The 13,657-nt window shown below is 34.2% G+C and overlaps 1 protein-coding gene across 2 annotated transcripts in view; it reads right to left on the bottom strand.

Annotated features, from left to right (window-relative positions):
- The window catches only part of LOC149774695 (exocyst complex component 3-like), an 81,850-nt gene that overhangs the window by 8,160 nt on the left and 60,033 nt on the right, over positions 1-13,657 (bottom strand). For both annotated transcript variants that reach the window (XM_089944900.1, XM_089944901.1), the window contains exons 15-20: positions 13,236-13,328; positions 11,265-11,358; positions 6,781-6,851; positions 4,717-4,880; positions 2,442-2,519; positions 1,334-1,486 (exon numbers count right to left, since the gene is read on the bottom strand). In XM_089944900.1, the coding sequence (XP_089801026.1) occupies positions 1,334-1,486; positions 2,442-2,519; positions 4,717-4,880; positions 6,781-6,851; positions 11,265-11,358; positions 13,236-13,328 (653 nt within the window). The remainder of the gene's footprint in view (positions 1-1,333; positions 1,487-2,441; positions 2,520-4,716; positions 4,881-6,780; positions 6,852-11,264; positions 11,359-13,235; positions 13,329-13,657) is intronic.

Here is a 13,657-nt window from a genome sequence, read left to right as displayed (position 1 = left end):
GTTGTCCTTCCCATGGGTGGTCACTGTTGACAAAATTGACTGTATAGTTAACTGCACCCAAAACTTACTAATTCACCATCAGTCTTTCAGTGGAAAGTGTCATACAGGTTTATACATATATTTAATCTAACAGATTGTCACCTTGAACAGAAACATATCCATATTTTAGGTTTATTTGAATTTACATCACTATGATTTGCATTACTGCTAACCTGACATCAATAATCCTGTTGATAAACTAAGATAACTATTCAAAATTTCCAAGTGGGATTTTGGCTTAGCCACTACTTGTTACATACCGTATGCAACAACAGTTGTGATTATTTTGGTTCTTCTAGGAAAAATTAGCCTACAGAAATTGCTTTCACATTTACTACAGTAAGTTTCCATTTTTAAAATATTAAAATAAGAAAGGATAATACAGAATCATAGGCATTCTCTGTGGCATGCCAAAGATTAAAATACCACAACCATATGCTAGCACACTGACAAAAAACAAAGATTTGAGAGTTTTGTTTCTTTAAGAGTTCACCCTGAAGGGCTTGTAATATGGATTGTGATTACTTAACCAGATAATTAGTAACCCCCAACCCAACACATGGACTAGTGTTGCAAAACAATCACCCAATAATTAACTAAAGAATTATATTAATATAAGTCTGGTACCCTACTGTAGGTACCCTGTTGGGCAATAAAATGACTGTCTGGCACCCTGCTGTCATTACCCTGTGGGACATATAAATGACTATCTGGCACCCTGCTGTGGGTACCTGGTCATTCAATGAAATAGCTGTCTGACACCCTGCTGTGGTACCCTGTGGGATAATTAGATGACTGGCACCCTGCTGAAAATTGCTACCCCATGACAAAGAGTGAATTCATAGTATCGTAAACTGAAATTTTTCTAAGACAAATGGCCATGACAAGGTCATTAGATTTTGGCCAATATTCGGCTTTTAAAAGCATATGGAGGAATAATTAATGTACCAAGCTGACCTCTTTTTTACTGTCCGTTTAAAACAGCATTTGTTTTGTTTGTATCAAGCTTTCTTTTAGACTTAGTAAACATGGAAAGGAAACAATTCATATTCTTGAGTCATCTTTGTGGAGCATGGTTATCTACAAGCAAACCACATGGATTTATGAATTCGTTTTATAACATGGTAGTCACATTCAAATTTTGAGTTTGCTAAACAACACTGAAATTCCCAACACATAATGATCTTGTTGCCATGGCAAAATAAATGGCTGCCTTGACAACAAAATACTGCTGCCATGGCAAAATAAATGGCTGCCTTGACAACAAGATACAGTAACTAACAAAAATGATTACTTGGATAATATGGCCTTGAGGTACTCCTGAAGAATGCTCATTAGAGCTTTATTGACCAACTCTTCCAGTATTTTCTGTTTGAGGTGGACAAAGTCCTGAAAATAGTCCTGCCAGGTAGCACTGATCACTTCAATGGCTTGGGAACTCTGTGTCCTGAAATTATCAATTAACAAAGTTTAGTTATTTACTAGACAATGGGGTTTACAGAAGAGCTGAAAGAAAAAACTACAAATTGTGTTCTTACAACCCTTCAGCGAACAGCACTTAGCACAAAACATAATGGATCAACTGATTGATGGATGGATGGATGAATGGATGGAACGAGAGACAGATGAAAGAATGGATAGACATGGGCAAAACATTTGTGTCAAATCGACTTTGTTTATACAGTTTTCAAGTGAATTATGTCAAGCTAGATTTGTATTTGTAAACATAATAATGCCTTAGCAGCAAAACAAAAATGTGCAAGTCTCAAAATTTAAATGCTGTACAAAATGTAAGGTGTCTGATTCAAGTAGTTCTTTTCTTAATCAATTTAAAAAGGTTTTGGTATTATAAAAATGTCCAAGTCCAAAAGTTTTACATTTTTTAAAAATAATTTAAAAATTTAAATTTATTTTAACTGCCTTAAAATCTGAACAAATCAGCATGTACATACGAATCTGCAGGTAAATTTTAATTTTCTGGTTAGTAGTTTTTGAACACTTTTGCTTGGAAGTTTCATGGGACAGCATATATGCAGACTAATTTATCAACAAACATGGCCAAATCAAGATGCTTCTAGTGCAAGGACTAGGGTCATATAATGTTTTAGTAGGTAACTTGATGATATACTGACAAATGCTTGAAACTCAATCAGCACTATTCACCTCCCTTTTTTAATTTCAAATTTAATACCAATACACAGGACTATAGAAAAATATAAAGATCACAGAAATCTTAAACTGAACTAAGGATCTGATATGACTTAGCTAAATAATATTTATTTTGTATCATTTCTTAACAAACAAAACTCAATATGGACAAAGTGGAATGACTTAAACATACAAAACTCAATATCGCTAAAATTCCACATGCCATTAAGCTGTTAAAAAGACTGCATACTTACCAAGTTTTAGTCACTAGGTCTGTAAAGCAATTTGATGTCTTCAGATCAATAAACACTTCCTCCAAAATAATATTGCAACTGCAAGACAAAATAAAATGTTTAACATTCTTAACAGTGATATCTGAGTGTATTAAAACCATAATAAATAAAATGTGCAATTTATAAAAGTGATCAATCAGGTCGTGGCCAAAAAACCAGATGGACTTTTCTTTCATCATATTTAATGGGATATCACTATCACTTGCCCAATATTGAAAGACCTTTAGTCCATGATACTTTCTGTCAATGTTGGTCCAATTCTGCTGAGAGGTTTTTGATGATAAAGTTGTTTAAATATATTCTTAGTTTTGGTGGTTATATCTGATGGTGGACTGATATCATTTCTATAAATTTTAAAAGCCTCCAAACTAAAACACATTCTGTCAAATTTGATAAGATTCTAATATGCTGTCTTAGAAGATGACGCAGATGGTTTTCTGTTTTTAGTAACAACAACCATTATTTATTGCTAAATCAGTATTATTTGTACAATTGGAAAGCCTTTATGCCATATTTTCCACTGAATTTGGTCAAATTCTGTTCAGTCATTATTGAGAAGTCAATTAAATGTATCATAGTTTTAGTAACAGCTGCTAGTGAATTCATATCATTCAGAAATTTTTAAAACTCCTTCATGCAATAATGCTTTTTATCAAATTTCAATCATATTTATAACAGATTTTTGAAAGAAACTTATTTACAGGAAAAGAAATCATATTTGATGGTGGATAAGTATCAGTTGGATGTTCTCTGCCAAATTTAGCTGAAATCTGCCTAGCAGTGCCTTTATAAGTAGTTCCAAACATGAAATGTTGGCAATGAATCATGTGTGATAGAAAATAATGTACAGTGGATGCAAGGCCATATGAAAAAATGTTGGCCATGCATGAAATTTGGCAATGTATGATGTGTGATAGAAAATAATGTACAATGGATGCAAGGCCATACCATGAAATGTTGGCAATGTATGATGTGTGATAGAAAATAATGTACAATGGATACAAGGCCATACCATGAAACGTTGGCAATGCATGATGTGTGATAGAAAATAATGTACAGTGGATGCAAGGCCATACGATGAAATGTTGGCCATGCATGAAATTTGGTAATGTATGATGTGTGATAGAAAATAATGTACAATGGATAAAAGACCATACCATGAAACATTGGCAATGCATGATGCGTGATAGAAAATAATGTACAATGGATGCAAGACCATACCATGAGCTCATTTGACCTACAGACCAAGTGTGCCTTAAATAAACTCTAAAGAATGATAATGGTTCCATATGTACGGGAAAATCACAATACTAAAAATTCAGGTCACTTTGATTTAATCTTCATAAATATCCATGGTACAATTATCAAGTTTGACAGAAGGAGTAGAGTCCGCAAAATGGATCACATATCCGAAATTAAAGTCACGCTTTTTGTGTTGGGGGGCTCATTCAGTCGTTAGGGCATAGCAACATAGCTTCTAATATTTTCACATGGCCAAAGGATGTGGAGTATGTTTCTAAGAAATTATATTAGAATCAAATAAAACAGGCATATGATGTTACCTACAAATTATAACACCAATGTTTACCAGCACTATTAATTACTGATCATATTTAAGCTTTTCACTGCATTCAGACTAGAAATGATTTATTTTGCACAGGCAATCCTGCCCTAGTGCATACACAAACAACCAGAGAAATTAGTAATGTGTGCAATACAAAGAGGCCCATTATTTAAATTTGTTTAGCATAGCCTTAAAAGAAGTAACTTTGTGGTAACAAAAGTGGGTGTATCCAATTACATAGGGACATGAAGAGAGTTACATACAGCAATCACGTGTTCGAGTTCAACAATTCTGAGCTGTACATGAAATATAATTAAAATCGTGGATGTTAAAAGTAGATCACAGAAACAAGAATACATCACTAAAACTGTAAGAATAAAAGTATAAAAAAACAGCTACATGATGAATACACAATTTAAACTGTAAGCCAAAGAGTATTACAGAAACATAGCTGCCTCATGAATACATCATTAAAACTGTACATATAACAGTGCCTGAGAGACTGATATAAATGCAAACACTTGATGTTTGTTTTCTTTTTTTTTCTCCCCATGTTGGCAACTAGGCCACCAACAATGACACCTGAAAACGATTCTCTCATCTCATTACTGCTTCGCAGGTGAGATAAATTGTTATGTCCCCTTATAACTCATATGACACATACATACATACCCTATTTTTGCAATCTCCACAAAGCGATCATTCAGCACTTGAAATCGGTCCTTCCTAATATTTGTCTCTTCTTCCTCCTCTTTATCAAACTCTGTCTTCAGATAACGTTTGCGTAGTTGCTTCATATAGTCTCCAAATGTAAGAAGGTTGTTTGTATTGGCAATCTGAAATATAGAAATATTTATAGATTTTATAGAGCTGTGTCAACAGTTATTGTTGTTGTCCTCATTGTCTTAACACCATTCTTCAGTACATGCTATACATGGTGACCAGTTTAACTATCGAGAAAAAAGAACCTGGCAAAACCGTTGGAAGAACCAACAACCCAAGGGAAGCTACTGGCAAGCTTTCTCACTTACCCACATTGACTGAGCCTGAGACTCAAACTCACACAGGATGAGGTGAGATGGCAGTGAATGGTTTAATAAAGGCAAGTACTTTTGATCACGCTCATCTGCCCAGGGTCCCAGTCTAAACGTAAAGATTTTGGCATGACACACATGTAGTTTCTGAGGTAAAAGAAAGAAGAGAAGAAGAACATACAAATGTTGTTTGATGTAGATCAAGCTAGAGTACAGACCTACCAAAGACCATGGTGTCCATGTATCAAATAACCATGGCATACATGTTACCAAGTGACCATTTTGTACATTTACAAGGTAGATGAAACATCATGTCCAGGAGGTATCAGTCATTGAGGAAGATAAACTGGAGAACAGGGAAGCAATAATGACCTTGACATAAATGTGGCCTTAAAGGCAATGAAACTGGAGAACTGGGAAGTATCACAATCATCTCAACTTTGGTTACTATGCTAGAATACTAAATTTCAATAATGCAGAAAAATCACATCCATGTCTGAGATATTGAGCTTGAACTTAAATTTTCTGCTTAAATGATTTTGCACAAAAGGGTTTATTGAAAACCTGAGATGATGGGACATTCTGTGCACCTGTGACTATAGGATTTATTGTGCTCCTGCGACTATGGGACTTATTGTGCTCCTGAGACTATGGAACTTACTGTGCTCCCGAGTCAATTAAACATATTGTGCTTGTGTGACTATGGGACTTATTGTGCTCCTGAGTCTATGGGATTTATTGTGTTCCTGAGTCTATGAGATTTATTGTGCTCCTGAGACTATGGGACTTCTTGTGCTCCTTTTACATGGGATCTTATTGTGCTCCTGAGTCTATGGGATTTATTGTGTTCCTGAGACTATGATATTTATTGTTCTCCTGAGACTATGAGACTCCTTGTGCTCCTGAATCTATTAGACATACTGTGCTCATGTGACTATTGGACTTTCTGTGCTCTCAGAACTATGATAATTTTTGTGCTCTGTGAACTATGGGACTTATTGTGCTCCTGAGTCTATTGGACATATTGTGCTCCTTTAAGTATGGGACTTGCTATCCTCCCAAGACTAAATATCAATGTGGTCATGAGACTAAGGGACCTATTGTGATCCTGGGGAATCTGCTTTATCTTTGGATATCAGCATTTCTTTGTGATGATGGAGTTGGGCAGTGGGGTGTGGGGCAGCGATGAAGCTGCAGTAGAACGACATCTCATCTTGGGACTGTCCTGTATCATCCCTATTATTTTTTGTATTTAAGATACTAAAGAGCTAATACCTTATAAATCTGAGAGGACTTTAACCTTCGAATAATTGATATTTACTAATCATGGAATGTGCAAAGAAATGACCAAGAGGCTTACAAAAAGATTTAGCGGTCAATGTTTACAATGATCAGTTTTCCTGTTACTTTTTATATGTGAGAATTCAAATAGATATAAAGATATGTTTAATGTCCATTTCATTTTACATCTTTATCATAAAGCAGAATAATATTCATACTTATGATCTTGCTTATTCATGAAAATAACAAACAAATGCAGAAACTAAATCCCTATGATATAAGGCATTTCACACTGAAATGTATTAGCAATTAGTAATTCCCCCAAACTTGCCTTCCTTTTGTTATTATACAAACTAATCAAAGCATATTATGAAAAACAATCTGTGTGTTTTTGTTCCAAACACAAACCTCCTGTACTTACCATGTAGAAAAGATAATATTTAGGTTCCTTTCTGTCCTTCAGATGTCTGTCTCTGTAACTCTCCATCATGCCTGTAACATAAATTATTGTCTTTACTTATGTAGCATAAATATATCACCAGGACATGTATGCCCCTGTCAATAGGGTATAATTAATGAAGTAAACACAGGATATGGCCCTGTCAGGTATAATTAATGAAGTAAACACAGGATATGGCCCTGTCAATAGGGTATTAATTAATGAAGTAAACACAGAATATGGCTCTGTCAATAGGTATTAATTAATGAAGTAAACACAGGATATGGCCCTGTCAATAGGGTATTAATTAATGAAGTAAACACAGGATATGGCTCTGTCAATAGGTATTAATTAATGAAGTAAACACAGGATATGGCCCTGTCAATAGGGTATTAATTAATGAAGTAAACACAGGATATGGCTCTGTCAATAGGTATTAATTAATGAAGTAAACACAGGATATGGCCCTGTCAATAGGGTATTAATTAATGAAGTAAACACAGGATATGGCTCTGTCAATAGGGTATAATTAATGAAGTAAACACAGGATATGGCCCTGTCAGTAGGGTATAATTAATGAAGTAAACACAGGATATGGCTCTGTCAATAGGGTATTAATTAATGAAGTAAACACAGGATATGGCCCTGTCAATAGGGTATTAATTAATGAAGTAAACACAGGATATGGCTCTGTCAATAGGGTATTAATTAATGAAGTAAACACAGGATATGGCTCTGTCAATAGGTATTAATTAATGAAGTAAACACAGGATATGGCTCTGTCAATAGGTATTAATTAATGAAGTAAACACAGGATATGGCTCTGTCAATAGGTATTAATTAATGAAGTAAACACAGGATATGGCCCTGTCAATAGGGTATTAATTAATGAAGTAAACACAGGATATGGCTCTGTCAATAGGTATTAATTAATGAAGTAAACACAGGATATGGCCCTGTCAATAGGGTATAATTAATGAAGTAAACACAGGATATGGCCCTGTCAATAGGGTATTAATTAATGAAGTAAACACAGGATATGACCCTGTCAATAGGGTATAATTAATGAAGTAAACACAGGATATGGCCCTGTCAATAGGGTATAATTAATGAAGTATCAACATGACATTTATGCCCCTGTTAGTTGGGTATGATTAATAAAACCTCAGTTCAAGAGACCTGAGCAAGTTTCAGAGTCAAGTATATGCATAACTCAGTATAAAAATTTACAAAAAAATGCAAAATTTACTATGGGAGCAGGCATAGGTGAAGCATGTACTAGACTGGAATTTTCTGTTGTAACTGTAATGCACAAACCACAACCACAAATCCAGAATGTGTGTGTGTGTGTGTGTGTGTGTGTGTGTGGAGGTTTCATGATATGTCAGCAAATTCCTGGTAATGCAGTGCCAATTATAAGTTATATTCTAAAAATGTAAAGGTAACAATTGCTAAAATCTTAAGAAAGATAAACCACTCCATTATAAAATCCTTAAAATAACAGTTAAAACTGTATTAAGCAGACCAAAATTTTGTCTAGTAGTAAATATGTAAAAAGCTTCTTGAGTTCACATCAACAGGGTGGAAATCAGTACACTCTGGACACCGTCATGGTAGGCACTCTGGTTAATTTTCATGCTTTAGAAGCTAACCATAAGTACGTGTCCTGAATACAATCAGCAAAATTTTGCCTAATCTCTTTGAATCATTCTATGACAAATTCCACTATACAATGTTTGGTTTGATTTTCCAAAGTCCATTTGTGAAGTCTTCATATTTTAATATTTCAAAGCTTCTTTGTGGAGTTTTACTTTTCACTAAGGACTGACCATAATGCAACTTTGGATGTGTTATCTTACCTTTCATTATCTCAAACCATTCATTATCCTAATTATTAAACCATTCATTATCCTAATTACAAGCTAGACTAGGCAGCAAACAGTAAATAATACTTTTGTCCATATTGCATTTGTAAATCATGTATGATTTGGGACATTTATAGGTCATATTTAAGGTTCTGCAAGACTTTCTGCATGGAAATGAAATCAAGATTTGTTTGTATATTCCAAAGATCTGTGTATTACTGTCATATCTATGGTAAAACTTGGAGGTTCTATCCAGTAGATGGCTTGAGGTGGAGCTATGGACTTTGTCCTTATCTTTTTAACCATCTGTATGGACAGGATAGCAGGCACTAACTTCACTGAATTTAATCCGAAAACTGGAAGGATTGGCAAATGAGTTCTGCCATTGAATGAATCAAATATTATTTTGTGGGCTGTAATAACAAATAAGATCATTTGGGAATGGAGCATTCTGCAGTTTTGCCAAGACTGATTTTGGCATTTATGTTGAATGCATATGCATAAAGGTGGAATGAAATTTGATTTATGATCATACAAGGTTTGGCATTCAAGTCTAAAGAAGACATCATATTCAGGATTAAATGGGTCAGAAAGCAGAACACTAAGGAGCAGCTTTCATTCGTCTGAGAATAAGTGATGGTTCATTTGCCTGAACACAGAAGCTTTCTGAAGGGAAGTTCTAATTGCTCCCAAAATCTAATTCAATAGATGATGCCATAATTGTGTATTGGAGCAAGCATATGCATGTCAGCAGCTAACAGAGTCACCATCAAGTTTAGTGCTATTAAAGTACCATATAACTGAAGTTTGACTTTTCAGTCTGTTTCCCAACATCTGACACCAAAATCTTTATTAAATACAGGACTTTACTACAGTCTTTATTATATTCAGGACTTTATTACATTCATCTGTAAGGTATCTGATATGTAAAAGGAAAGCAAGTTTATGGTCAAGAGCAAGTCATAACAATTCATTCTCCTCCTCCTCCACAATAGGGATAACAAAACAATCAAGACAGTGTTTTGGAATTCATAAATAAAATGTAATCAGCAGCGATAACAAAACCATGAAATAGAGTTTTAGAACTTCATAAATACAATAAATACAATATTTAATCTGAAGGAACAACAAAACCATCAAGACAGAGTTTAAGAACTTCATGAATGCAATGCAATCAGTAGGGACAACAAAACTATCAGGATGGAATTTCTGAGCTTCATGAATACAACTTAATCATCATGGATAACAAAACCATGAAAAAAGTTATATAACTTCATGAATACAATTTAATCAGCAGGGATAACAAAACCATCAAGACAGAGTTTCTTAACTTCATGAATACAATGCAATCAGCAGCAATAACAAAACCATCAAGACAGAGTTTAAGAATTTCATAAATACAATGAAATCATCATGGATAACAAAACCACAAAAATAGAGATTTATAACTTCATGAATACAATGCAATCAGCAGGGACATCTAAACAACCAAGACAGAGTTTCTCAACTTCAGTAATACAATGCAATCAGCAGGGACAACAAAACCATCAAGACAGAGTTTCTAATCTTCATGAATACAATTCAATCAGCAAGAATAATAAAACCATCAAGACCAAGTTTCTAAACTTCATGAATACAATGCAATCAGCAGGGATAATAAAACCATCAAGACAGAGTTTCTAAACTTCATGAATACAATTCAATCAGCAAGGATAATAAAACCATCAAGACAGAGCTTAAGAACTTTATGAATACAATGTATTTCATCAGGGATAACAAAACCATCATGATAGAGATTTATAAATTGATGAATACATTGTAATCAGCAGGGATAACAAAGCCATCGTGATAGAGATTTACAAATTGATGAATACACTGTAATCAGCAGGGATAACAAAACCATCAAAAGAGCGGAAGAAATACATGAATACATTGTAATCTACAGAAGTGCATCAACAAATCTGAATTTGTTTTCTTCTTCTCTATTGATGCTATAATTGACATTCAATAGTACGCACACTCTCTGATCTAAAAAAATCATCAATGTATAAAGTCATCATTGTACAGTCATCAATTTATAATGAGTAGTCAATGTATAAAGTCATCATTGTAGAGTCATCAATTTATAATTAGTCAATGTATAAAGTCATCAATGTATAATAATAGTCATTTTCAAGATAAAGGCACATCCCTATGTTGTTAGCTTTCATGTTGAAAAGGGTGACTGCCAATATGCTGCTCTGCGGTACACCCAGAATTCTTATGTTGTATATAAAATCAAAGTTAAATTAAATTTGGAGATACACACCAATCCTTACAAAGTATATATCATCAAAGTTAAGTTCTCTGAGGTACACCTAAATTCTTATGCTAATCATAATAGCAGAGTTCCATCTCAGAGGTACAGCCAAATTATTATGCTATTTATAACATCAAAGTTCCATCTCAGAGGTACACCAAAATTCTAACTCTGTTGATCACATCAAATTTAAGCTCCATCTCTTAGATTTTTTCTCTCAAGATCATTATACTGTCTTATGGAAGTCAGAATAACAAAATAGCATGCAACAGAATCATAACTAAAGTAAATTTGTATTATACCTTTGTACTCTTCAGCAAAATAACCGAGGACTTGAACAAACAATTCCAGGACTCTGAGTATCAGACTTTCACCAATGATTCCTGCAACTTGTAACTGGAAAGGAAATCAGACAACCTCCAACTTAATATATAAGGCAAATACATGCTAATATACTCCATTACAGGGTTACCAGTAGAGTGTGTATGGATGGTCTAGAATAGTGTATCCACATGTACATTAATATATAAGGCAAATACATGCTAATATACTCCATTACAGGGTTACCAGTAGAGTGTGTATGGATGGTCTAGAATAGTGTATCCACATGTACATTAATATATAAGGCAAATACATGCTAATATACTCCATTACAGGGTTACCAGTAGAGTGTGTATGGATGGTCTAGAATAGTGTATCCACATGTACATTAATATATAAGGCAAATACATGCTAATATACTCCATTACAGGGTTACCAGTAGAGTGAGTATGGATGGTCTAGAATAGTGTATCCACATGTACATTAATATATAAGGCAAATACATGCTAATATACTCCATTACAGGGTTACCAGTAGAGTGTGTATGGATGGTCTAGAATAGTGTATCCACATGTACATTAATATATAAGGCAAATACATGCTAATATACTCCATTACAGGGTTACCAGTAGAGTGAGTATGGATGGTCTAGAATAGTGTATCCACATGTACATTAATATATAAGGCAAATACATGCTAATATACTCCATTACAGGGTTACCAGTAGAGTGTGTATGGATGGTCTAGAATAGTGTATCCACATGTACATTAATATATAAGGCAAATACATGCTAATATACTCCATTACAGGGTTACCAGTAGAGTGAGTATGGATGGTCTAGAATAGTGTATCCACATGTACATTAATATATAAGGCAAATACATGCTAATATACTCCATTACAGGGTTACCAGTAGAGTGTGTATGGATGGTCTAGAATAGTGTATCCACATGTACATTAATATATAAGGCAAATACATGCTAATATACTCCATTACAGGGTTACCAGTAGAGTGAGTATGGATGGTCTAGAATAGTGTATCCACATGTACATTAATATATAAGGCAAATACATGCTAATATACTCCATTACAGGGTTACCAGTAGAGTGAGTATGGATGGTCTAGAATAGTGTATCCACATGTACATTAATATATAAGGCAAATACATGCTAATATACTCCATTACAGGGTTACCAGTAGAGTGAGTATGGATGGTCTAGAATAGTGTATCCACATGTACATTAATATATAAGGCAAATACATGCTAATATACTCCATTACAGGGTTACCAGTAGAGTGTGTATGGATGGTCTAGAATAGTGTATCCACATGTACATTAATATATAAGGCAAATACATGCTAATATACTCCATTACAGGGTTACCAGTAGAGTGAGTATGGATGGTCTAGAATAGTGTATCCACATGTACATTAATATATAAGGCAAATACATGCTAATATACTCCATTACAGGGTTACCAGTAGAGTGAGTATGGATGGTCTAGAATAGTGTATCCACATGTACATTAATATATAAGGCAAATACATGCTAATATACTCCATTACAGGGTTACCAGTAGAGTGAGTATGGATGGTCTAGAATAGTGTATCCACATGTACATTAATATATAAGGCAAATACATGCTAATATACTCCATTACAGGGTTACCAGTAGAGTGTGTGTGGATGGTCTAGAATAGTGTATCCACATGTACATTAATATATAAGGCAAATACATGCTAATATACTCCATTACAGGGTTACCAGTAGAGTGTGTGTGGATGGTCTAGAATAGTGTATCCACATGTACATTATTCAGAACATGTTTCTCAGATGAGTAAAGATATTAAGCGGAACACACCCCTCTAAGATTACAATTCTGGAGACTTGTTTCCTATTAATAAAATAAATGAATGCCAATACATAAATTAAGTACTATCTTTCACTTACATTTTGTTCCATCATCTGGAAGATGATAACAGGTAAAGATGTAATGTAATTTCCCTCTCCATCCTGGTCTGGGGGTTCGTCTTTGTGCCAGTCCTAGAGGAAAGGAAAATACAGTGTAATTGTTTTGTCTTTATTAGTGCTATTTATACAGTGTGTGTGTGTGTGTGTGTGTGTGTGTGTGTTTGTGAGAGAGAGAGAGAGAGAGAGAAGTAGCAGTAGTATGTGGCACAGGTAAATCAGGCTTTATTTTTATTGAAAAAATAATGAAATGATAAAACAACATTTTCATAATTTGAATAAAAATGACAATCTCTTCATATCAAATCACTGCATGTCTGTGAATGTGTTACTGTTCTTTATGACACAACGTGGATCATTAAAGAGTGAATAATTAACATAAAACATATGGTATCATATGAAAC

This window comes from Sinohyriopsis cumingii, unplaced genomic scaffold, assembly GCF_028554795.1.
Source record: "Sinohyriopsis cumingii isolate HCF-2022 unplaced genomic scaffold, ASM2855479v2 utg000160l, whole genome shotgun sequence".
Classification (NCBI taxonomy): Eukaryota; Metazoa; Mollusca; class Bivalvia; order Unionida; family Unionidae; genus Sinohyriopsis; species Sinohyriopsis cumingii.
This window is presented reverse-complemented; position numbering and strand designations above follow the sequence as displayed.